The sequence below is a fragment of the Astatotilapia calliptera genome, chromosome 18, assembly GCF_964374335.1.
Source record: "Astatotilapia calliptera chromosome 18, fAstCal68.1, whole genome shotgun sequence".
NCBI classification, from domain to species: domain Eukaryota; kingdom Metazoa; phylum Chordata; class Actinopteri; order Cichliformes; family Cichlidae; genus Astatotilapia; species Astatotilapia calliptera.
In genome coordinates this window covers 23541844-23568783 of record NC_137439.1, presented here as the reverse complement: position 1 = coordinate 23568783, position 26940 = coordinate 23541844, and the positions used below count along the sequence as shown (strand labels likewise).

Here is a 26940-nt window from a genome sequence, read left to right as displayed (position 1 = left end):
GTATACTTTGCAGCTTTAACAACTTGAAATTTCCATTTCTGGTACCAATAAAGGCTAACTTACCTTATCATATCTTATCAATATTACCTTTCTGTCTTCATACACAGGTTTCTGCAGGAGACTAACAGACTAATAAATGGGTTCCCAGATTGGGGTCCACCCCATGCTGACACGCAGTGACATTTGAAGAGACCTGAGCTAATTAAAGACATATATATATATATATATATATATATATATATATATACACACACACACAGATATATATATATATATATATATATATATATATATCTGTGTGTGTGTGTGTATGTGTTGTTTTTAAAAAGAAATATGTATATATATATGAACACACATCCCGTAGTTGTGTGAGGCAGAGGGGCGGGGAGGGGGAGTCAGAGCTCACAACCATTAACGACCACCGACAACCGGGAACCCTCCTCCGGTAAGCATCACAGTGTCTAGTGACACACACACACACGCACACACACAGCCGGGGAAGATGGTCGCGGTGCAGACGTCCCCTAATTCGTCCCCATCGGCGGAGTGGATCTGCTGCCTGGATAAAAGGTGGGTGAAAGCACTACATGACCCAGTGCCACGCCGCGCATCCCCACGCAGCAACGATTGTGTCGTCTCTGCCCTCTTTCATTCATCCGCGTCAACGTGATTAATCGGAACCGGTGATCGCTGCGTGTGCAGTGTGTGACTGTGCAATAATAACGTGATACGCCTCATTTTGTTTTAGTATATTATCGCTGTTATTAAATTGACACCACTTGCCGCCCAGTTGTACAGACTGCAGTGCATAACAATACACACCGATTTTTTAAAAACAATTCCTGTTTTTGTATCTCCGGTCAAAAAGGCGTTGGTGGCTTCGAGGTTCACTGTGGTGTCTCTGCACTGCATGGCTGATGACGAGACGCACATGGTTTATCTCTGCCTGCTTGAATCAAATAGCCATACATTTTTAAAATACAACTGTGGCGTGATTTGAATAAAATACTAGAGGCCAGCCAGCGCAGGCAGTGTATTTTTTTCTCCTCCTCCCGTTTATCTCACAGTGCTGCATGAGGCTACGTTAGTCTGGGCTGACTGAACAGATTAGAATAACCGAACATCCAATTCACAGTTTGTCTATCAACAGCTCAACAATTCAAATGCTGCAGCGATTAGAAAATCGTTTAGTCCACACTGTGCCTGCCCAATTAACAGTAAAGCTCCCTTACTGTGCTGAAAAAGCTCAGGGAGAGGGCTCGAATAAATAAACATGATGAAGAGCAGCACTACAGTAATTACTCTAGATCATAGGCAGTGACATATATGACATGCACAGCACAGCTCACACACACACACACACACACACACACACACACACACACACACACACACACACACACACACACACACACCTATCTGACACATCCTCACATTACCAATGGCAACCTGAAGCAACCATCTTGTCTCCTAATCCTCACCTGGAATAAAACTGAGTGGATAAATGCAACTATTAGTCACTGATAAGGGTACTGACAACACGGCATTATACTTTTTAACCAGTTTAACTATTAATTAGTCCTTGGGTTATTTTGGCGAGTAATTGATCTGAATATAAATTGTCAGAAATTAGTGAGAAAGGCCTCGTAGCTTTCCAGAAGCCCAGTTGGCATCTTCAGATTTACAGTGTAAAAATCAATGAGTTGTTACCATAAAAGACACATTACCACCAATAGTCAACTCGAGATGCTGGCGCCTTTAAATATATTTTACAATCTGTAATAATTTAGAAATTGTTTAAGTTCCAGATTGCTTCAGTTTTAGTTGCACATATTTTGAACAATTTGCTCAAAGTAGCTTATGCTTTTGTAAAAATTCAAAGGGTGTTGTGATCTTTGCTGTGGTCTGGTGAGCAGATGGGGAATGTGATTGGTTGCAGACTTACAGCCACTCCCTATTTAAGAGGGCTTCTCTTTGGCATAAGCCATTAGCTTGGTGGTCTAGCACAGAAACACTGCAAATAAATTTGGTTTCCCAAGTTTAACGATTGTGTTCTGTTTGCAGTTTTGATTGAGTGTGTCCTTCTCCTGCTCACATATCTCATAAAATAAACGTGCAAAATGTTGTTGTTTTTTTCTGTTTAAGTCAGTGCTGAAAACATCTACTGAAATTAAGGCTAGAATAATTATGTTGGAAACTTAAAGTCACCAGTATGCAGTATTAGCTGGATGTTCATAAAGACTGTGCAGGATCTTACTGTAGAGCACTCAGTGCTTTTAAGCTATCCACCTCTTATTCAATCAATATCCAGGAGTGTGTGTATGTGTGTTTGGGAGCTTTCATCTATGCTAACTGTTGATGTGAGCAAGTGAGGAGTGAGAGGCAGAGAGGGGAGGAAGGTGAAAGAAAGACAGAGGTTAAGATACGACTGTCTGTAATATATCTGTCCGAAGACATTTATTGCCAGTGGCTGTGAAGTATGTGGGATAAGATCTTATTTGCTTTGTTTTCTGTTGTACCAGGAGTTAAATAGATGGTGCACTCAACGTACACACAGCACCAAGCCAGATCCAAGTTTATATTTAATGCCTTTTTTATTGCAGGAAAATATTTTTGTCTAGTACTAGGGTGACATATCAAAGTAGTAAGTCTTAGCAAAAGCAATTCCTCATAGGTGAAAAGTATAAGTGTGCGTATTATGTAGGTTAATTTGCAAATCTTGCAAAACTTGATGAGTCATTTCTAACTCTAATTGGTCATTTGAATGCAAAGTGAGCAGGGTTTATGCTGCTCAGTGATTTAACACCATCTCTGGTTGTTAGTGGTGATGCAGATGAGTGTCAGAAGAGGTTCTTGCATACAATCACATAATCTGTGTTGCAGTAATGTATTAATCCACCAGGCGAATAAATCTGTTTGTTTTGAATCTGTGTGGCACTTTGACAGGCGGCCACAAATCAACCTCTGATTTATTTGTCTGTGAACAGTGAATTTTTCCAGATGGTTGTTTCAAGAAACAATCTGCATGACCTTCTGCTGTCTCTTGGTTTTTGTCTTCAGTGTGTCACGCTGGTCGATTTGTTAATCCTTTGTTTGTGTGTGTGCGTATTCGCACACGCCATAATTTGTGCTTGAAAGCTGAGATCTCTGCTGACACGAATAGTGGGGGAGGGAGAGGGGAAGGCTGACAAAAGGAAGAGGTCGAGGAAGAGAGGAGACATGAAAGGACAGTGATAGAAGGTGAACAACTCTCAGGTCATATTCTTCTCTCACCAGCGGGGGAGGCAGATTCCTCCCGACAGGAAGTGAGTGAGCAAGCACAGGTTAATGGACAAAAGGGAAAGGGCGAAGACTTAACCAGGGGACGATAACTGACACAGCCCAACAGTTTTACTATAGACGCATATGTGAAGGGTGGTGTTTGTATTACCCATTCAACCCTGCAGAGTTCACCTCCCTGTCTCTCCCTGTCTGTCGTAGTGTGTGGGAGCCCACCTGTCTCAACCATTAACCCAGCCTACTCTGGGATATGACACCCTGTTGAAGCACCAAGGGCCAATACATGAGCTTTAGGTGGATGAGTCAGAGACCAAAAAAAAAGAAAGAAAGAATGTGAGAGGGAAAAAAAGACCCACCTTTCAAAGCTCTGAGCTCGTGGCTGATATGGGAATAGAAGATGGGCTGTGCAACGCAGCCTTTGATCTGTTTTTATTGTGGCAAACCCTTCAAGGTACACGGTACAGGTACATTTCATTGCTTCGTGACACACGTGCTCGGCGTTTATTACCATACGTACCTACATGTGAGTAAAGTGGGAGTCACTCTTGCCTTTGAGCTTGCGGAGCAGACGTAAAGGGATAAATAGGGCGTTTGGTATGTGTAAGTGGTGGCACTAAATGCACCAGGAATCTGTGCTTCTAGTGAAAAGGAGAAAAATGGGTTGCATTTGTCCCTTTCAGTCTTGGCTATCATGTTCTAAAAACTGGCAAGTCTTGAAAGAGGAAGAAGAGAAAAGTAGATGGAGATTAGAGAAAGGTTTAGAAGAAGCAGACAGAAAGGAGCGAGGGCTGGGAGTGAGGGAAGAGGAAGGAGATGAAGCAGAAGAGGGGACTGAGAGGCTCTCATCTGTGAAGGAAGAGCCCACAGTGCATTAGCTATTCTGTATGAACACACACATATATGCACACACAGACACTTACACACACACGTGCAAAGATGAGTCACTATCAGGAAAGAAGGGGAAAATAAGTGAATGAATGGTGCTAAGTGCAGTGTGTTACTCTGAGACATTTTGGCTTGGTATTTTTGCACCACCACGTCTCAGAACAGACTGATTTAGCTCGCAGATCAAACTTCTGTGTGTGCGCGTGCGTGCAGTCTCTTGTGTGTGCTTGCTTAGATGTCCAACAATGACTTAGTTGTGTGTGTGTGTGCTCAGATTTAAGCGCATTAGAAAAAGCAGCAGTACAAATGAGATCTTACATCAACAGCCTGTGGGGGGCCTGAGCTGAGAGAAACTGTGCCTGCAGCTCTTCACTGTTATCACTAAGACACCAGGCAGAACAATGACAGCGTGCTCTCGCACAAATATTCATAGATAATATTATAACAATAGAGCAGCCTTCTTACTTAAAGGGCAATATCGCTGCTTTCTCACAGTTTAGTCCATTGACTGATAATTGCAACTGTCTAACATGACTGCTAGTGAAAGCATACTGCAGGGTTTTGATTGATTTGCTATAGTTCAGGCTGAAATAGACCTGAATAAGATAGATAATCCATCACACTGAACAAGTTACATCATGCCAATTGTTTCTTGCATAACCCCTTATACACCTTTTTAATGCCTCGTGTGGGTTTAATGGTGGCTCTTCCTCTGCGCAGGCCTGCGGAGCGCTCGGGAGAGGACGTGGATATTATTCTGACCCGACTAAGAGAGGTCAAAGCCTTCCAGAGGTTCCCACCTCCGCTCCTACTGCAGATCTGTGCCTGTGCCTTTTATGAATGCCTGGAGAAAGGCATCACGTGTACGTACACGCACGCTCACAAACCCACAATACTGACAGGAATGTAAAAGGATGTCTTTGATGCTGTTGAGTTTAGTCAGGCTCTAAAGGATTGGAGGAAATCATCATACAGTATATAATATACCTTTTTGTCTCCTAAGGAGAGAGCGCAGTAAGACTTACGATGCACTGGAATGCAAAAATGTGCCTAACCTTCTTCAATGCCTGTTTTTAACTAATTTGTGCAATACTAATATTAATATTATTAATTGTTCCTTGTATTTGCTTTTACTTTTGCTTATGTTGCCTCATCCTCTGTGATTTAGTTCAACTGTGTATCATTTTCCCTAGCTCTCTCCACTTCCCTGATACCACTATATAAGTATAAGTATACTATAAGTATACGATATACTTACAGGAGTAAGTATATACAGTGGCATCCTCCCAATACTCTGTTCCTCTTGCCCTACTGTTTCCTGGATCCAGTCTGTTTTATATGTTTTCCTTTTGGACTTCATGCTTTGTCTTTTTGATTTTTCTGCAAGCAGTGGATTTTAAATCAATCAGCCAATATGTGATTGAAGCACTGCTTTAATTCAGTGGGTTTAACAAAAATATTATGTCAGCTGTTTAGGAATTACAGACGTTTTTTATTCACAGTCCCCCGTTTTCAGAGGCTCAAAATTAATTGGACAGTTCACCGAAAAGCAGTTTCATGGCCAAGTAGGGCCTGTTCATGTAATTTCATGACAAATTAAACAGACATAATATCTGGATTTGATTAAAAGTCTTGAATTTGCATTTTATAGCTTTTCACATTCATTTTAAATATGAAGCCCAAAGAGATGTCAGTGCCAGTGAGGGAGGCCATCATTAGCTTTATTTTGTTTTGCTTTGTCTGTCAGAGTGATAGAAAAAACTTTAGGGGTAGCCAAAGTATTAATGTGGTGTATTCTTAAAAAGGAGGACTGCAACGACCAGCTCAGAATACCGAGAGGCCTAAAAGACCACAGAGGGAAATTAAAATGGATTATGATAGAAGTATTTCTATGGTTAAAGCTTCTGTTATACTTCCTGCATCCATGAGTCTGAGAGAGTCCAAGTGATTTAAGCAAATTTCATCATCAGAAGATGAGCGCAAGGGTCCGTGTATGCATCCTGCCTGTTTTTTGTGACTGGGTCTCCAGCTGCCTGTGTCTGTATTCACAATGGATTATAATCAAGGCTTATGAAAAACAACTTCTAGCCAAGTCAAGGACACTCCTGAGGAATAGGTGTATCATCTAAAAAATGTTAGGGCATGGGTACATAAGGCTGACAGTGGAACTGGGTCATTATAGTGTTTATTGATGGTGAGACTGCTGATAGATGATAGATGATGATGGATGGAGGATGACCTGTGAAGTGTACATGGCTGTACTCTCTGCTCAGATTTAGAAAAATGCTGCAAAACTGACCCGACAGTGCAAATAGATAATGAAACAAAGCATACTGCAGAAGCAACCCAAGAGTTTCTCAATGCAAAGAAACTGGATATTCTTCACGGGCCAGGTTAGTCACATGATCTCAACACAACAGCGCATGCTTTACAGTTGCTGGAGACTTTTAAGTCATAGAGAGAGCCACAAACAAGCAGCAACAGAAGGTGGTTGCAGCAAAGACCTAAGCAGAGCATTGAAGGGACATCTATGGATTGTAGACTCCACACAGTCACTGACTGCAAAGGATTTTCATCCAAGTGTTAAAAACAATCCTTGGGTTTAAAATCCTGTTAGTTTGTCCAATTAATTCTATATAAGTCTATGAAATTGGGGGATTATAAATAAAACTGTCTTTTTACCGTTAATGCAAATTAAAGCTGAGAGTCTGCACTTCAGTCATACCACGATTGATTGATTTAAGATTCACTGCAGTGACGTAGAGAAGCAAAACTGCAAAAATTATGTCTTTGTCCAACAAATTGTGGACCTATATCCAGTATACTACTTATAGTAGTGTAATTTAATGATCACAAAATCAAGACAATATTTAATGTAGCTACTTTAACACCAGCGTTTTGTCAGCGTTTTGCTTATTTGAGCTCAAGTCAATTGATTTTCAGTTAAAGATAAAAATATTTAAAACGCTTTCCTTTTTAGGTGCATTTATAACCTTTTCAATCACATTTCAGTTTATTGCAAATATATTTATTATCAATTTATCATTGTATCAAAACCTTTTTGGCTGATGTCTCTTTCAGCAGTGATTGTGGTTTATCATCAGATGGCAGGGCATGTTTTTATGAGTGCTTTTGTCTTAGTGACGTTTTTCATCAGCTCTTAATGTGGTTTAATGTATTTTACTGCACACAGTGTTTCGACAGGGAGACATTGGCACCAGCTGGTATGCAGTCCTTTCTGGCTCCCTGGATGTCAAAGTGTCAGAAACCGCTAACCACCAGGTGAGAGTCACATTGAGAAACATACATGAATAATGACTTGGATGCTTTTGGATTGGTGATGTTACTTTCATGGTTGATATTTCCTAGTGCTCTCATATATTTTCTATCAAACAAGATCCTTTTTAAGGGGCTTCTACTCTGTCCTGTATGTTTGAGAGCTGAATTTGTTTGACTCTTTAGCCTCCATTTGTGCCTCCCTTCCTAAATATACCAGAGAGAAATTGCCACTGAGAAATTTGGCTTCCTCCTTACTTTAAACCCTCGCTGTGAGAGCGTGGAAATAGAGTTATACTATACATGTAGTGGGGAAGAATGACACGTGGGAGGAGAAGGAGAGAGGATTTGCTTCGAAAGAAAGACGGCGATAAGAAGCTCCTCTATTGTGAGACGTCCTTTTCATGTATGTAGCCCTAAAGTGAAATTGGTGGCCTACTTTCTGTGGCTATATTTGAAATGTCAGCTTGGACAGCTGAAAAGGTTTCCATAGCAAGCAGTGTATTTGTTTGAACCACTAAGCAGTGAATATGCGTCCATTGCTTCCCTCTAGCCTACCCAATTATATACAGCACCAAGAGACGTTTGTCTTACAGTAAACAGCAGTTGCTCATATTTGGATTTATTTGCATTCATTTGCACATATTAATCCGTCTGCTTTCCATGTCTGTCCGAGTTCATTAAAATAACCTAATACACATTGCTTGTAGCTACTGCTGTATAATTTCACTGCTTTGTAGCAGCATAGTGAATGCTGCTACAAAGCATGTTTGCTCAATAACAAATGCTCGTCTGTTATAGAAACACAGTAACTAAAAGTTGTCATGTCTGTGTGCAGGATGCAGTCACAATCTGCACGCTGGGGATTGGGACAGCCTTTGGGGAGTCGATCCTGGACAACACGCCGCGCCACGCTACCATTGTCAGCAGAGAGACCAGCGAGCTGCTCCGGATCGAACAGAGGGAGTTTAAGACTCTCTGGGAGGTGTGACATGAGATGAAACTTCATGATTCTGCATGAACTCCATTGTGGAAAGAGCTTTGCTTTTGAGACTTTTATTGTAATTGTGCTTTTAACCACAAGAGGGCTGTCCACCATTACGGTGCCTTTTTGCACATCTATTGCACACTTCGGGTAACTTGACAGTGATTTATTTAAAGTGAGAACAGTGAGAAAAATCTAAACACGATTAGTTAAATGATTCCTTTTTTATTTCTTTTAATTGGATTCACATTTCCTACTTGGAAAAATAAAGGTATTCTCAGATTTCCTTTAGCCTATAAATTAATAACAAAATATTTTAATTCTGAGAATTATTAAAACGATGATTTTAAGGACATTTTAAATGTTGTTAAGCTGCTGTAGAGAGGTTAATCTGTTTGAATTGGTACAATTTTTTAATGTATATGCATAATAGTTTTGGTTTCTTAAACTAAAAAACTATAAAACTATGTAAAACTAACTATAAAGTCCCAAAAATGCCATTACATTTTCTGTTTAGGCAGGTTACACAGATTCCTGCAATAACAAGGCCACAAACAAAAGGACGTACTGTAATTCAGTGATCTGTATCTGCATGTCTGAAATACAGTTTTCTGCCTTGGATGAACTGTCACATTTCTCCAGTGAGGCAGCCATCAAAACAAAAAGCCCAAGGACAATTCTTTTAAGAAACCAGAAGATGCTTACGAAGTTTTCAGAGTATGTTTTCCCTTAAAAAGTGATTTACGCAGCTTGTGTGGAGTTTGCATGCTCTCCTTGTGTACTGCATGGATTCTCTCCTGACATGCTGGCTTCCTACCACAGCACATTACATGCACAGGAGGTCGAGGGATGTGAATGTGAGTGTGGTTGTCTGTCTTTGTGTCTTGGTCCAGGGTGTTTCTCCTTCTTTTGCAAAGTGACAGCTAGGATAGGCTGTAGCCATAATACCATATACTGTATATTCAGTAACTAAATAATGAGTGGTAATGTGATAATATATGCAATCTTATTTTACACTCTCATCTAAGCTGAGTATTCATAAAGATATTTAAACATGAAAAGATCATACACAAGAGGCTATACACTAGGCAAGGGAAATAATATTGATATTACTGTGCAAAAGTCTTGAGCCACCCCTTATTTATTTAGTTATGTAAGGAGCCAGATTATTTTCCAGTTGTTAAATTGAGACTTTCTGAAGTTCTTTCAATGTTTTTTCTTTGGCTATTGGCTGCTTTTTTTTTTTTAAATTCACTCTCAGTCCAGTCCTTTTACTATTTCCATGTTTTTTTCTTTGTTTGTTAAGAATAAGAATCAAATACATGAAGTATTAAAAAAGCAGCGAACTCAATGAATGAATCAGTGTTGTGTCAAAATACAACTTAGCAAAGAATCTATTTTAAATGCTATGTTTGGGCAAATAGCAAAAATTAGTATTAGCATTTTTGCACCAATAAAGTGACTCCCATGAGGTATTAGCTGAAATCTTGGTAGATCTTAGCCTGGTGGGAAATTTGTCCTTAAGAAATTTTGAGGAAACTGGACAAGTGGAGGACTAAAGAAGAAGTGGAAGGCTTAAACTATAGATATGTTATATTATAGGAAAGTCATGTCCTTAAGAACAAATATGTCAAAAACTTGGCGCAGGACCAGAGAGATGCTTCAGACCCTTCAGCTGAGTTATCTGCAGCTTCATCAGAAATGATCTAAGAGAAGGAGAAGGTAAGTCAAGAAGTTATTCTTCAGGAAGGGAAACAGGAAAATTAAGCTGAAGTATGCCAACTTACAGAAGAACATGGTGGAGGCTCTGGCATTGTTTTGGGGCTGCATTTCAGCCAGTGGTGTGGGGATCTTGTCAGCACTGATGGAATTATTAAAACTGAAAAGAATCATCAGATTTCAATGCAACAGCAATAGCAAGTAATAGATTTGGTAATACCAGATATTGAGCTTTGATCTCATTATAGTACTGTGCGAAAGTTTTAGGCAAGTGTGGAAAAAAAAAGCTGTAAACAAAGAATGCTTTCAGAAATATGAATGGTTGTTTATTGGCCCCAAATGTATTATGCAGCAGAACGACGACCCCAAACAGACAGCCGAAGTCATTATCAAGTATCTTTAGCGTAAAGATGAACAAAAAGTACTGAAAGTGATGGTTTGTTGTTTGATGTGTGTGTGTGTGTGGCATTTTATTGTGTGACCCTCCTGCGTCAGCTTTGTGTGCTTTATAAATAAAATAAAAATATGATTTGATAACAAATGATGTAAAAGCTCACAGTCAGTTGCAAAGAGTTACTATATCGCACAACCTACTAGTACGAACACTCACACAGCCTTGCCCCGAGAGATTTGGCTTTGTAGTAGATGCCTCTCCGTGGGCCTCCTTGTTGGAGTTACAAGCTCCATTCACTGTTTCTCTCTCAGAGAGGAAGTCGTGGCAGAGCTGGGCAGCACTTCACTGTAACCTCACAATGAAAGGCTGTGTGGTCTGAGCTGCTGTTTGGTCTGACAGGTGGTTATTTTGTATTGCAGAATCCAGAATCTTTCCGACCCACACTATGGTTCTCATCTCCATACAGTGATTGTGAGAAAACAGTAGTTTTTTTTGATGGTTCTTATTTTTAATGAAATTGCAGGTAATTGACAGTTTGGTTATAAAAAATAACTATTTTCTGTCTGGTGTTTTTTGGCTTTTAAATCAGATTTTATGACCCCTCTCACAAACAATTTTATCGATCACATTGTTTTGATTTATCTGGTCTAAAAAAATAAAAAAGACTTTTCCCCGTGTGACCGTGGATGAATTGAAATTCAATTTACTCAAATGTGATTCCTCCATTTTGTGCTACAGGAACACATGAGACCTAGATAAGACAATAATTGGTTATTAAAGTGATGTGTGCCATCGTATTATTCAGCTCGTAGAGTGTGTGTGCGTGTGTTTTTGACTAAGTGCACTCTGTCTCCCTCTCGACTGTCTATTTTAAGGACGGTGGACATAAAACAGAAAACATGGCCTGAGGTTGTTGTCTTTTGTTTGTTTTGTTTTTTTCCTAATCTTATCTCCAAAATATGGCTCTCTGTGTTTTATGTGTGTGCCCGTGTGCAAGGACTAATTTGTGTACGTGTGCTTGTGGTGGAGACTAAAAAGCTACAGGATGTGTTTGATGAAAGGATGAAAGAAAAAAAGCGCTGCTCCATAATTCTAGTAAAATCGAGATCAAAAAAGTGTTTGAATGGGAAATAGCCTACAGACATGTTTTTATATGTAACAATTACTGCTAATAATTAGTTTGTCTGGACTGTGGTTACTTCATTTCTCTTTTCTGATTTATTCCTGTGCCCCTTTTCACCTGCTCTACATTTCTAATGCCAGCTTCCCCTCTCTTCTATTGGCCACGTTTCTTTTGTTAGCCTCCTTCCTTTCCTCCTCCTCTTCAACACTACTTCTGCCTTTCCCTTTTCTGACTACTAACCCCTTTTCCTACACTAGAGTAGCTCAGTAATACAGAGACTCGAATCACCCTGGTAACCTGTGAGAGAAAGTGGCTTGGTTCCTGGCGTGATCGCAGTGAGAGAGGGTGAGTGAGACGGAGGCAGACAGTGGGGCGACTGTGTGAGTGGAAGGGAGGAAGAGAGAGGGGAGAAAAAAAGGAAAAGAGCAGCTTGTTTTGAGCAGGATGCTATCCGGTGGCGTGTGCGTGAGTTGTAAAGGAGCAGAGGGCAGCTCTCTGGGGTTTCAGTCCCTTCAGTCTTAAGCAGCTGAGTGTGTTAACTCAGGTGAGTCGGACTCCTTGACTTTAACTGTGTCTAGTATGTAGTGTGCATAATCTTTGCTTGTATGTTTTTTTTTTTCTGTTGTTGTCTTTTTACAGAATGAAACTCTCTGGAATCACGTTTGTGCATTTTTTAGTATTGACATGAAGTGTTCTAGCTTCACTAGCTTCTGGATCGAGTGTGTGCAAGAAAAACACGGATAGGGGAGCGTTTGTGTCTTTAGGTCAAACAGATGCTGTCTCTGTTTCTCTTCCAGTGTGTGTGTGTATTCCTGGCAGTTGTCAGAAAGCATGGGTTGCTTGATAATGACCTTGCAGAAGAGCAGTGGCACATTCAGACACAAAAGCTCTGGCTCTGTGTGTTTCATAGTCTTTGCTACAGAAATGTACAACTGTAAGAACAGCATCTGCACACATCAAAGCAGTCTAACCCTTGTTTACATGCTGTGTGTGTGTGTGTGTGTGTGTGTGTGTGTGTGTGTGTGTGTGTGTGTGTGTGTGTGTGTGTGTGTGTGTGTGTGTGTATTATATAATGTTGTTCTGCATGTAAATGATCTTGGTTGTACAAAGGGCTTTGTTTTGAGGGGCGCTTTTGTGTTCAAGCAACATTGTGCGCTTTAGCGAGAGAGAGATGGAACAGGAATGGGTTTTGATGTTTAAAAGATGTTGGTGCTTTAAAGATGATACCCTGCTAGAGGTGTTTCCAAGGCTGATGTGGCCTCTGATGTGTGTTGCTTTTTAGAAGTATCGTCAGAGCCTGGCTGCACTGTTGGCCCCTCCTTATGGAGCCATGGAGAGTGGATCCAACAATGACAGTGAGTAGATGCACAAGTGGAGACACGGGAATAGAAAAAGACACTCTGGGTGTTGCTTAAATGTTTATTCAATGAACGTTTTTACGCGTACAAACATATTGCAAGTAATAAATTGGAAATGTGCAGGAGATGCACAAAAAAAGATGGAGACTTCTGTATGATGACTAAAAACAGGAAGCAGGTCTTTTCCTTCCCAGCCTGTTAAAAGGATGGATGAGTCTATATTGTGTATATGTAAATATAAAATTGTTATGTTTCTTTTTTTTCTAGTTGATATACAGTGCTTTTTTGCTTTTGGGAAGCAGAGCATCCTGTTGTGCTTTAGCATTAATGTGTTTTTCTCCTCAGGACTCACAGACAAAGACAACATGAATTCAGACTCTGCAAACAAAGCTCACAACAAGGTAAATGTTTCCTCTGGATTACATTTTCAACCTAAATGAAGTTCTTAGATTAGTTTACTGTAACTAAATAATGAGAAACAGACCCGGCCTTAAGTTACAGAAAGCATGACTTAACAAAACTCTAGACCATCATAACCTGACTAAAAAACCCACTTTTGTCACTGCTTGTCAAAATATCTCTAAGCAGAAGTTTCTAGACAAATTTAGAACAGCTGAGCAGTAGTTGTGTATTTTTTAATGTTTGAAGCAATGCTATTAATGCATTTTGAACTTAAATATTTTTCAGGTTAAAACCTTTATACATTTAAATGTGCAGTTAAGACTCTTGTTTTTCCATTTTCCCAGTTTTCGAGCCACTGTTTGCAACTTGAAGGGTAGATACATAAAAACCTGATAGTGATCATAATTGAAATTAAAAAGATGCAGTTAATTCAAATACGTAAGTAAAATAAGTAAAAATAAGTAATCATTACATCAGCTCAATGTTTTGTTTTTGTTAACATCCGAAACTGAAAGTAACTTGAATATTTCTTGGAAACGTGTGGTAAACCGGGCCACGGGGGTCATAAAATCGAGCTGTTTTTAACGCTGCATACTTTCATGTTTGTGAATGAACCAGAGTGCCAGAATGAATTTTGGAAGTGCGTGTATTTTCTGAGAAGAGACCGATGATGACTCACAGCTGTGATGCTCTGTAGTTATGCTAATGTTAGATAATGCATGCACACAGAAGAAAGATCCCATCTGCCCAATTAAAATGCCTTCCTTTGTTGTTTTCAGAAGCAGATGTGTATGTGTATGTGTGTGTGTACACACATCTGTCATTTCCCCTGCTGTCTATGCAGGTGCGGCCTATAAAGGATGTGTCTGCTTGTATGTCCTGTGTGTTTTGATACAGTTTTACTGTTTGAGTGATCCATAGTTTACATGAGCAGCATTCAGAATCTGCCCATGTACACATTCACATATCGCTGTAAGAAAAAAATTGTGAATTATTTGGAATTTTTTGCATTGATTAAACATAAAACCTGAGCTGATCTTTGTCTAAATCATGATTATAGACACGCAATATAAGCAAACTGATGTCAGGCATTTTTTGCACACACAACAAGGCTACTGAATTCTAAGTGCTACTTGTTCTGTGCTACTCAAAATCACATTCTCAATTAATGAGATTTTAACTGTGAAGCATGGCGGAGGGAGCATCATGTTAGGGCCTAATTTGCTAGCTGAACGCTTGGTCGGCTTGCCGGCATTGAGGGGAACAAGAAGGAATTAAAAATGTTATTACTAAAAGTTTTACACGAGAATGTGAGGGCGGTAGGCCATGACATGACACTACAATGTGCAGTCAACCATTTTTAAATTTCTTTTATTTAATAGAAAAAAGAACATTGTACTCATAAATATATTTGATCAGTGTGTGATTATGTCCAAAAAACAGATGCATTGTCATAAAATTAGAATTAAATCATTAAAAATACATAAAGGTGGGCAATGGTTTGTGGAAGCCGCCATGTTGCCCAGCTGTCCTGAATACAGTGGCCAGGATGGACATCGCCATCCTGAATAATTGCATTTTATACACATATACATATACATATACATATGTAGCACAACAAAGGTAGAGGAAAAGAGAAGTCGTAGGTGTTGTGTCATAGAGTTGTGTATGATTATGTATTTAAATAGGGAGGGGTAAGAAACCAGAAGTCAGTTAACAGAAATCTGTGGACATCTATTGGTGATATTTTAAACACTCTAACTTTAAGGTTGAGTACTGCATCAATACAATGTACCAAAATACAAAGGTAAGTCAACATCAGAGTGCTTTAACAAGAGGAGAATTTATCTGTTGGAATGCTCGTGTTCTGATCTTAAGCAAACTGAGATTTTGTGGCTGTTTAACCAAAATGTCCCATAAATATCGATGAGCAAGAGCAGTTTTATGGGCGCGAGGCTCCAAAATGACTCTTCATCACCGTGCAGAAGCTACAGGAAACATCAGATGGTTATTGTTGCTGCTAAACAAGTTACTAAATTCATTTCATTTCCTGGCGTGCACTGTGAGTGACTACTCAGTGTATCCAATAAAGAAACAACTGTGGATTCTTACTTGAGTCAGATTGCGATCGGACCACAATCCTGGATAAATAATGGTTCCCAAACTTCTTCTTGCCAACACACACCACTTAAAGCTTGACCAACCAAATTAACAATCAAATGATGGATTCTATCACAGCCTATTTTACAAAAAAATCTCAATCTAGTCAGTCAGAGATTTAGATGGACTAGATGAAGTCACCTAAGCCGATGTCCCTGTGTTCTGCAGATCCCCTCAGAGAAGCTGCAGAGAGCTGGAAAGGTTCTCCGCAACGCCATCCTGTCCAGAGCCCCTCACATGATTCGAGACAGGAAGTATCACCTGAAGACATACAGGTATGTGGGTCTGCAGTTCTGTTTGTATTTCTGAAAAATTATGTGCTTGCAAGTGCTTGGGGAAGCTTTCTGTGGATGTGGTGTTGATTTACAGAAAATTACATTAAGTATTTTTAAACCTCCCCACAGTAAATATACAGTAAACAGTGTGTTTACATGTGTATTGCAGACAGTGCTGTGTAGGCACAGAGCTGGTGGACTGGCTGGTGCTGCAGAGCGCCTGTGTGCTCACTCGCTCCCATGCTGTCGGGATGTGGCAGGCACTACTAGAAGAAGGGGTGCTAAATCATGGTAATACTTAAGTCTGATGTTTCTCATCATGCATATCTTTGAGTTCATTTCTTTCCGTGAGTCATCTTAACCTACTAAGTCAATTCCCAAACCTCAAAGCAGCTGAAAAGCTGGGAGACGTTATTCACACTCCATGCGTAACTTATCGTTTAGAGCGTAAATTTGAATAAAGTGTTATTGAAACTTTGAATTGCAAATTAGTTTTAGACTAGAGCCAGTGTGTCTCCATTTGGCTCTGCGCTGGAATGTGAGTTTTGAATCTAAACATCAATCATCAGGGAGGCTTTCTCTTTGAATGCTAGAGTAAGAATTAATGAGTTTCCAAGCATGAATATAACATATAAATTGAATCCAATCTCAAAGTCCTTCACTTCAAAGAACAAGGCTGAAATGTTCTGAGATGAGAAAACAGTTCATCTGCATGCACGCTCGTTTATACTGATGCTTTGACTGTGTGTGCTTCTCTGCTCTCCAGTGGACCAGGAGCTCGGTTTCTATGACAAATACCTCTTCTACCGTTTTCTTGACGATGAGGAGGAGGACACACCGTTACCTAGTGAGGAGGAGAAGAGGGAAAGTGAGGAAGAGTTGCCGGAGACCATCCTCTTTCTTGCCCAGATTGGCCCCGATGCACTGCTGCGCATGATCCTCAGGAAATCGTCAGTATTATCATTTACTCTTGAAATACAGATTCAAAATACATTAAAAGCAACAATATCTGGCAATATATTGTTGCTTTTTATCCAATAATTAACATTCCCCTCCGATACCAGAGTGCTGAAGTGTTCGCTAATTGAACCCAGTCATATCCAGTCATACCAACATTCTTCATATAAAGTACTAAGCATGTGAAAGAATAGGCAGAGATCATCTGTCATAAGTAACTTTATTGATGTGCATGCATGAAGTGTTTATGGTGACTGCATTGTGACTCGCTCCTTTGTGTCTGCAGGCCTGGTCAGAGAACAGGCGATGACCTAGAGATCATCTATGACGAGTTGCTTCACATCAAGGCCTTAGCTCACCTCTCCAACACTGTGAGTTAGCTGGTGTGCCACTCTTTTACATACAGTACAAGATGCCAAGAACATTGTTAATACATCAGAACCCCAGATCACAATCTTTTTATGTTTAAAAATGGAAGAAGAAGAAGCTGTTATACTATTTATCTCGACAGTGTGGTGCTCAGTCTGTCCTGTGCTTGCAGGCGTTTTCCATGCGCAGAATTAATTAAATGTGTACAGGCTCCAGAAGTACTTTTGTTGTTCTTTTTTTCGTTTATGCAATCACATTACTGCCATGTGGAAATGTGTATTATACCATTAATAGGTCTGTAATAACTACAGAGATTATATTGGCAACAGTAATTTACCTACTTTCAGGTCACTTTTTATAACCTTTAAAAACCTTGATCTGGGCATCTTCTTGTTTAGTTTCCATTTTTGTCTGCAGGGCAGCAAAATCCAAGAGTTTTGAAGCAGTTTGTTTTGGTTTGCAGGTGAAGAGGGAACTGGCGAGTGTGGTGATCTTTGAGTCACATGCAAAAGCTGGAACTGTGTGTGAGTCTTCTTCTGTCACAGAATACATTTTTCCTTCTGTAAAAAGGTCTTTCAGCCTGTCAGACAGTGCTGGTCCCCTGTGAGGACAAGTTGAGGCAACTGAACTGAACCATCCATTTTAAAAAGGAGATCTAAGATTACTCCAGACAAAGTATTTATAGAACAGCGCAGAAAAAGTTGCATAGATCAGTTTTTAAATTTCCATTAGTGCTATTGATTGCAGTGCAGTCTTAATGTGTATCTATCTTTTAGCAGCTGGAGCATGCTTATAGAAACAGCCATCAGTGGATTACTCAGTAACACTTTATAATTCGGCCTGTGACTAATTGTCCTGTAATTAAATGGAATTTCGATGCATTTTATTTGAAATCACAATATAATTAAATTTACTTACAGATACTTAAAGGTAGGTTTACTAAGGAGGTGAGAAATAAATATACTGTAATTAAATTTAAGTAATGTATAAGTAACTTTATGTAGTGCATGAGTAGTTGTTCTTAAAATTGTGTTAATATTACTTACAGTAATTTACAGCTATCTTGCTGTTTTGTTCTGCGGTGTTAATAAGGTACTGCTCGACAGTTTGCATGTATAGAGAACACAGAGATTTTTTTCTTTTCTTTTTATTGTGAATAAAGAGTCAGTGATAATGTGGTGCTTGCAGCCAATTTTAAACTGAAGCTAAATATAACCTACTCCTGACCAGGTTATGTGTTCAGCAGATGTTACCACGGTGATCTAACCACATAAAAAGAGAGCTACCTTCATGATAGCTAACCCATTAGCATCACCCTGTGCTACACCCATGTAGAGAAAATTATATATTCTAAAAGGGACGTCTAGATTTAACAATTGTGTTTGTGACTTGAGTTCTGACTCTAAGAGGAGAAACATGCCTCACAATTTGAAAAACTTCAGGTGTACAGAATGTGTGTGCTAGGACTAATATGTGTTTGTTTTCATTACCTTTCAGTGTTTAACCAAGGAGAAGAAGGCACATCATGGTACATCATCCTGAAGGGCTCCGTTAATGTGGTTATCTATGGAAAGGTGTGTGGGTGCGCTTGAAAGGCTTCCATCCATCTACCTGCTTATGTTCTTTAGTTTGATACTTTAGCGTTGTTCTAGTTTTCTGCTTCATTTGATGATATTCAGTCTGAATGTAATGGAGCAAAATATGTAGCTCTTCAGATCTGCAAAGAGCCGAGCCGTTTTGTGCTCCCTGTAGGTCTGGGGAAACACCAGCAGTGAGTTTGGCAAACTGTGCATAGCTCATCGTGACTCATCACTGTGATTAACTGGCTTAGGGGATTGTACTCATACACCACACAACCAGTGTACAGGCAAATACGCTGCACGTGGATTGATCACGCATGTACAGAATACAAAGATGATTCAGAAAGTTACTCGTCCTTCCTGATATTTTTCTTCAGATCTTAAGCTTGTAAACTGAACATGTGTCTGAGCAAGTTGTGTGTTCATCTGTGTGTGTCAGGGTGTGGTGTGTACACTTCACGAGGGTGATGACTTTGGAAAGTTGGCCCTGGTTACAGATTCACCTCGGGCTGCATCCATCGTCCTGAGAGAGGACAACTGTCACTTCCTGCGTGTGGATAAGGAAGACTTCAACAGGATACTCAGGGTAGGCAGACAGTTATCCCTGATCTGATCGAAGATCAGTGAAGAAAAAATGGTGGAAACATTTAGTTTTTAAAGCCAGCATCTGCTTTCCTCCTTCCCAATGACTATGAATAAAGAACTGATGCAAGGCAGTGGTACACATGTGTACTTATTTCACATAGTAACCCTTTGTTTAAAACTGTGTCTGTATTATCAGGATCTGAAAATAGGGGAGGGAAAATATGCATCATCCTCTGAAGCTGTGTAAAGCAATAATGTCACATAATGCTTTAATCGCTCATGACGCCGCCGCCCCTGTGATGTTTGTCTCCCTCCTCTGACAGATGAATGGTACTGCACTCATTTTGAACTATTCTATTCCGCAGGATGTGGAAGCTAACACGGTGCGTTTGAAAGAGCACGATCACCCTGTGCTGGTGTTAGAAAAGAGTCCTCGAGCCTCCACACTGGGAAACATAAAGTATGTGTTTGGGTGTATGCACACTGTACCTAAAAGTACTTTAAAACTGTGTTTGCAGTATATGTGTATTTCTCTCTATTTTATTAAAAATGTTTGGGTTTTTATGTGATCCTTGGTGACCTTGGCAGGTACACTGTGATATCAGGAACTCCAGAGAAGATTCTTGAGCACTTCTTGGAGACGATGAGGATGGACATACATCACAGTGACCCAGGTAGCAGAGCTGAATCATCAGATTAATTTGGGATCGTATGCTGTCAGGATAGTAAATTGCAGGATACTCATAAGCTATAGCATAAATTATGAATTATTGAAGAGTGTCTTTTATTAAAAAATGTTACTAATGTGAACTTTAAAACAAGAAATTGATAATTCAGTATTTTCTTTACTGTAAAACACGATATTAAATAGGATATTCTGCTGTGGTTTGAAAAGGTTTGCTGCAGAAAAACAGCATTAAAACAAATTTCAGGGGTTTACATGAGTCTGGGTTAGACTCTGGATTAGTACTATCTCTTGACAGGATGAATGCATTAAAGATGAAATATCTGCTCGTTTCTTGCTACTGACTCTGCTTCTTCTCGTGTGTCAGACCCAGCAGTGGATGATTTTGTCCTCATGCACTGTGTCTTCATGCCCAACAGCCAGCTGTGCCCTCTGCTCCTGTCACAATATCCTTTTTGTCTTTAAATTCCTTATTTCCTTCCTGCTGTATCTAAACTGCGTTTCAAAAAAATAAAAACAAACAGGTCTCATGTCGGGTGCATAACCCTGGTTTTCTTCACGGTTTGCTGCGTAATGTAACAACACTTCCGGCGCCATTTTTAGATTGTGAAACATCAGTTTCTGCTTGTGGAAGTGCTGAAGCAGCAGTTGAGCAGCTGTTCCCTTCACACCTTAGTAACAAGTTGTAATCCCAGTTGCACAGGTATTTCTTCCCTAAGCTGTTGTAATGTAAGTTTAGCACTGTGCAGTTAACGCAATACATCCCATGCTTTATTCTATTTTTTTAACATAATGAATGATCTCAAAACTCACTTTATTTTAACTAAAGCTGCTTGAAAGGTACATTTTTAATTGAGGATAAATAGAGACATAGATGTAGGTATCCATATACCTGTGTTTATTTACTTTAATGGGTCAACGCTTTTCTATTTACCTTTAACCTTGTGCGCACGTACCATGTGACATCGCCGCCTGGCTCTGAACAGGAGAGGTTGGAGTATGCACTCAACAGTAAAAGGAGGGCCCTGATTATGACCCTGCGCTGGGCAAACGCACATACCTACCTGCTACAAGAGGAACCTGCTGCGATCTTTTTCCTGGAGGTGAGCACATTGAGCCTTTCAAATGTAGGAAATCACACAGATCCTCTGCATAGTCTGAGTGGTTCTTCCTCTTTGTCTCTGTAGGAGTTGTATGGAAGTCTATCCAATGACTCCCGTATGCTGAGAGCTTTGAAAGATTTGGTACCTGACCTGGAGAAAGTCGTCAAATTGCAGTATGTTTCTGTGGGCTGAACATTTATTGTCATTGCTTTATGCACACGACAAATTCGTTGTATCACTTTAATTTTTTTTCTTTAGCTCCGAAGAGGCCAAAGCAACAAAAAAGGTACATCTGTTATATAACTTTCGATAAAATTTTACAGTCCACTTCACATGTCGGCTTCATCTGTAGTTATCTGGATGCTGTCATATAATTTATTCAACAGAAGACCCTAATACGACAGTTCAGCAACGGAGAGGAAAGGCTGCAGAAGAAACAGCCAATTAGAAATCAAGATGACAGTAAGTTCTGTGCATTTGTGTGATTTATGTATTTTTCTTCTTACTCATATTGAACCTGAAGGAAAAAGACATTTTGACAGCAGTTTGCCTTGGAATGTGCTATTTAAAGTGGATTTTCCCATTTTCATAAGACAGATTGGATAAGAATGTTCCCTTACCCTGCCTGTCATCCTGTCACTTGTGTTTGCACAAAAGGTGTGACAAAATCTTACGGATAGGTTGGCAACATAGATCCACAACACGATTATTTTCCGGTCATTCATGTGTGTGACAGCTGGCTGAGGCAGAGAAAGACCCCAGTCATCACTCTAACAGAGATCCAAGGGCTAACTTTAAAAAAATATAAACTTTTGATTTGATTGAAATGAGCCGGCTTTCATATTTGAATGATTCAGTCTGTGACTACAAAAAGGCGAAAACCTTCAGTGAGCTTTGTGAGCTTCCTGCTTCTTCATGTTGGAAGCAGCTCTTTGTCATCACAGATCAGGAGCTGTCACATACCATATCACTGTATTAATTTCACGTGTGCGTGTGCAGTCCTATTGAAGGTGTACTGCAGCGATCACACCTACACTACAATCAGGATTCCCGTGGCGGCGACGGGACGAGAAGTGATCAGTGCCGTGACGGACAAGCTCGGCACTACCGATGAGCTCCTGCTGGTCCACCTCAGCTCTGCGGGTGGTAAGAAAACAGATCATCTTAAACGTGGAGAGGCATTAACTTGCAGCATCATCTACTCGTAGATTATCTTGTGTACCTTTTTAAGAATTTGCACATGATAGTGTCTTATGTGGCTGTGAAAGCGAATCTGTCCCGATTTTTGTTACAGAAAAACAAATCTTGAAGCCAAATGATGTATCGGTGTTTTCTACTTTGAGCATCAATGGGAGATTATTTGCCTGTCCTCGAGAGCAGCTCAACAGTCTAGTAAGAGAGTAATGTTATGAACTATGCTGTTATTAAACTGCATTACCACCTAGAATTAAATCTTTTTGCAAATATATATAGAAGATACGAGAAATACACTTAGTATTTAGTAAAAAGTGGCCTCGAAGCAAGAAGATATTAGTTTTATATGCTGAGGGAAAACAAAGAAACTGTGTTGGTTTTTGTTTTTGTGCACTTCAAGACTCCTCTTCCAGACCAGGAAGGGCCCACTGCAGGCTCCATGTCAACTTTTGAGCTGATGAGCTCCAAGGACTTGGCTTATCAAATGACGATGTTTGACTGGGAGCTCTTCAGCTGTGTTCATGAGGTATCCTGCTCACCTTTGTCCACATTAAGTGTTGCAAAGACTTTTGTTTTAGAGTCAGAGTCAATTCATTTTCAGCAGTTTTGTTTTTTCACAGACTGTTGTTAAACCGGCAGGATCTCTCACCTCTCAACCTGCTCTTCTTCTTGTTTCCCCTGTCTTCTTCCACAGCACGAGCTGCTCTACCACACGTTTGGCTGCCAAAGTTTTAAACGAACTACGGCTAATCTAGACTTGTTCCTGAGGAGGTTCAACCAGGTCCAGCTGTGGGTCGTCACTGAAGTCTGCCTCTGCGGACAGCTCAGCAAGAGAGTCCAGCTCCTCAAGAAGTTCATCAAGATAGCGGCACAGTGAGTAGGATGTGACTGTTAATGGGACGCACATCACTAAGTGAAGTATTTCTAGCTAACAGTAGAGGAAGCTGAGCTGGGTGTTGTTGGTTTTCACTTTGGTTTCTGCTTGTGTGTGTCTGTCTGCAGCTGTCGAGAATTTAAGAACCTCAATTCATTCTTTGCCATCATCATGGGGATGAGCAACCCTGCTGTGAGCAGACTGAGCCAGACGTGGGAGGTAAACTTTATTTTTTTTAATAATCTGTGGACAGTTATGCTGTGAACCAGATCTGCATGTTGCTGTTGCGTAAATCCTCGATTCACTGAGATGCCATCTGCTTTTCCTGACAGAAACTTCCCACCAAGTTTAAGAAGTTCTATGCTGAGTTTGAGAACATGATGGTGAGTTTCATTTTCAAGTCTTTTGAAATTCATTATGGATAAACTTTTAGTTGTATTCAACCATGCTAATACTGCCGCTTTGGTTGTATAAGTCTGCTGTCTCCTCAGAGTAAAACAGATCCTTCTTCTGGAAATATTTTTTTTCTTTGTAAATGTATCTGGTTTTCAGTGATGAGTATTACAAACAAAATTAGGTTCAAACCTGTTGTCTTGGTGACAGATGCACAAAATAATGGAGGGAAAATCAACTGCATGGCTGTTCACTCACCAGCCATTTCATTAGGTACACCTTAATACCAGGTTGGACAACCTTTTGCCTTCAGAAAGGCTTTCATTCTTTTTGCCACAGATTCAACAAGATGCTGAAAACATTCCTCAGAGATTTGGGTCCATGTTGATATGACAGCAACACACAGAAGATTTGTACGCTTCACATCCATGTTGTGAATCTCCCCATCCACCACATCCCAAAGGTGCTCCATTGCACTGAGATCTGGGGAATCTGGAAATCATTTTTCCAGTTTCATCATTTGACCTTTCTGATGTGATTTGGTATCCCTGCTGGAAGCAGTCGTCCCTTTAAGTGGTCATAAAAGGATATACATTGTCAGAAACAGTATTCATGTATGCTGTGACATTTAAATGATGCTCAGTTGGTGTTACGGAGCCCAAAGTAAATATCTTGCACACCTTACATCACCACCAACAGCCCGAACCGCTGATATAAAGTAGGAAGGATTCATGATTTTATGTTTTTTATGCTGAATTCTGACTAGCATCCTAGAAGTCCTAGAAGGAAGTTTGTGCAGTTTGTGAAATACTCAGCCTGTATGGCACCATCAACTATAGTACTATATCACTTAAATAACCCTTCTTCCTCATTCTGATTCTTGGTTTCAATTTCAGCAAGTTGTCTTGACCATGTTATCATGCCTAAATGCATGAAGTTGCTGCCATGTGATTGACCAATCAGATATTTGCTTCAATGGGCAGTTAAAAGGCATACCTAATAAGTGGCTGGTGGCATAACAGTATGTGTTTTAAAGAAAAAAACTTGATCTATAAATGTATCTAACACCAGAAACTTGTTTGGCAATAGGACCCATCAAGGAACCACCGGTCCTACCGACTTACTGTTACCAAACTGGAACCACCGATTATCCCCTTTGTGCCACTTCTTCTAAAAGGTATGACTCAGTACAGGGCTTTACAGGGCTTTAGGAAGTACTTGAAGATGGACGATTTGGGTTGTGCTTCATTTTAACCTATTTCTTTACAGATATGACATTTACACATGAGGGCAACAAGACATTCATTGACAACATGGTCAATTTTGAGAAAATGGTGAGTTCCTTTTCACAGAAAGAAGAGAGAGCATGTTTTATGCATGCAGTTTTCTCAGTGCCTTGTTGTTCTTCATTCATGTTTGCACAGTATCTAAAGCCGTTTTCTGTTTGTTCCATCAGCGTATTATAGCAAACACAATTCGACAAGTGAGACACTGTAGAAGCCAGCCATTCAGTAAGTCTGCTTATTATTCATGAGCACACTTTTATCCTCTAATCTGTTGGCCTTGCAGACAGACTGTAAACAATCTTTCCCGTCAAATTTTTTTTGTCTGCTTTATCTCTGCCTAATGTTAGATCCTGACATTTGCCAGCCGAACAAGAATCAAGCGGAGGTCCGGGCTTACGTTAGGAAGCTCTGCGTGATTGACAACCAGAGGGCGCTGACGCAGCTCTCCTACCGGCTGGAGCCTCGGCGGACATGAGCTCCAGATCCTCCACCACGACGCCTTCTCTGTGATGTTAGCATAAAAAAAACGATATAAAATAAATCAACACAACAGTAGCAAATCGCAGCATTCAGTGACTTTAGTGTTATTATGGACTATTAAGGACTGTGCCGTGAAAAGCCTCTTCTCCCTGGACAAACAGAAGCTGTTCAGCTGCTCTCTTGTCGCTGTGTCTCAGTCAACAGGCTGAGGGTTCATATCGTACTAATTATTACTGTTTGGGACCTGTTAGATAGAACTGTAATGTATAGAACTTGAATCAATATCCTGCATGACTGAAATTCGTAGACCTTGTGTTCTATACAGTGGATTTCTATCAGAGTGTCCTGTAATGTCGTGCTACCCCAAATGAGCCCTAGTTTACAATAAAGTACTGTACCTGCCTGTAGAGCAAATCGTTCTATCCTGATGATCCCACTCATAGACGCAAAACAGGAAACCCCACAAATTGTAGTGATCGAGACTCTTTGTTTACCCTGGTCAATATTAAATCTCAAAGAGCATACTTACTTTATAATCTAAATAAGTCTATAAGGACCTTTGAAAATCTGTAGGATTTGATGTCCTTTAGGTAAATATCAGTGTCCATTAATTAGTTAGACACTTTAAACCTACTTAACAGAGTATTAGTCAGATTAAATCCTTAATGGTATTACCGGCAGTGTTCAAATGGGTCACTGTAGTATTTATTGTGAGTTTTATTTGGAATTAGGGTGCAGCCAAGCGTATAAACCATCCCGGATATGTTCTGCTGTCAGTTGCAATGTCTTAGATTTGGACTGACTGCAGCTACAGAGTCTAACTTACACTTTGAGGGGAAAATCTTGTCATCTCTACCAGTTGTGTTCAATCCATGTAATTTTATTTTTGTATATGTGTGTGTAGATTTTGAGTGCGTTCTTTACAAGTGTCATTAATTTTGCTTTGATCTCAGGAGCTTTTGCTGTGCTGGTGTGTGTTGAGAACTGCAGCGAGGCTGCCTTTTCCCAAAGCAGCCTCTAACTGTACTCTGTGTAGTCTGCCTTGTAAATAAAAATAGCTAATTTAACAGTTCTAATGGTTTGGTAACCTTCTTGAGACTGTGATATTTCAGTGCGTGTGGTGGAGCTGAAGGGATGACGTTGGAAAATCTGTTGTGCAAAGAATATCCAGGAAAAATCAAAAATATTTCAGCCGCCACTGGAGAAGCCCGCCGCCGAGCTTTTTGACTTCAGTTGACGTCTGAAGGCAGGTACGGCAACACATGAGGCCTGAAAAACTAAAATGTGACAAAGACTGGCATTTGCTTACATGTGACCTCTGTGAAAGACAGGAAGTGGGAGGCACTAGAGTGGGAACTGCTCAGTGTTGTCTGGACTTGAAAAGAGCTGATCCTAGGAATACTACAAATGAGATAAACTGTAGTGTAAAGAGTGGAGATTTCATCCACTTCCTAGGAATGATAGAGGAGAGGAAAAGGTGAAGAGGTCAAAACACTTGCAACACTTGTAGGATAGAGGACAATGTTATTGCCAGGCCAGTGCATTTTGATTTGTACCACTGAGCTTTTCTCTACACTA

At 40.1% G+C, this 26940-nt stretch overlaps 1 protein-coding gene across 2 annotated transcripts; it reads left to right on the top strand.

Annotated features, from left to right (window-relative positions):
- The first annotated feature begins 417 nt into the window (after window positions 1–417).
- On the top strand, window positions 418–26434 carry LOC113011053 (rap guanine nucleotide exchange factor 4-like). Of its 2 annotated transcripts, XM_080292194.1 has the most exons (30): window positions 418–570; window positions 4885–5027; window positions 7358–7446; window positions 8279–8425; window positions 12944–13016; window positions 13365–13420; window positions 15750–15856; window positions 16026–16147; window positions 16623–16806; window positions 17100–17184; window positions 17646–17706; window positions 18680–18756; window positions 19202–19348; window positions 19713–19807; window positions 19936–20021; window positions 20400–20481; window positions 20988–21135; window positions 21220–21308; window positions 21394–21421; window positions 21522–21597; window positions 22135–22281; window positions 22430–22527; window positions 22730–22855; window positions 23024–23202; window positions 23332–23422; window positions 23536–23586; window positions 24686–24773; window positions 24866–24930; window positions 25053–25107; window positions 25230–26434. In XM_080292194.1, the coding sequence occupies exons 1-30, from the start codon at window positions 503–505 to the stop codon at window positions 25355–25357; spliced, it is 2991 nt and encodes a 996-aa protein (XP_080148320.1). In that variant the 5' UTR covers window positions 418–502; the 3' UTR covers window positions 25358–26434. The 2 variants fall into 2 exon arrangements, with proteins under 2 accessions (XP_080148320.1, XP_080148321.1); XM_080292195.1 differs by lacking the exons at window positions 418–570; window positions 4885–5027; window positions 7358–7446; window positions 8279–8425 and adding an exon at window positions 11323–12205.
- The last annotated feature ends 506 nt before the right edge of the window (window positions 26435–26940 follow it).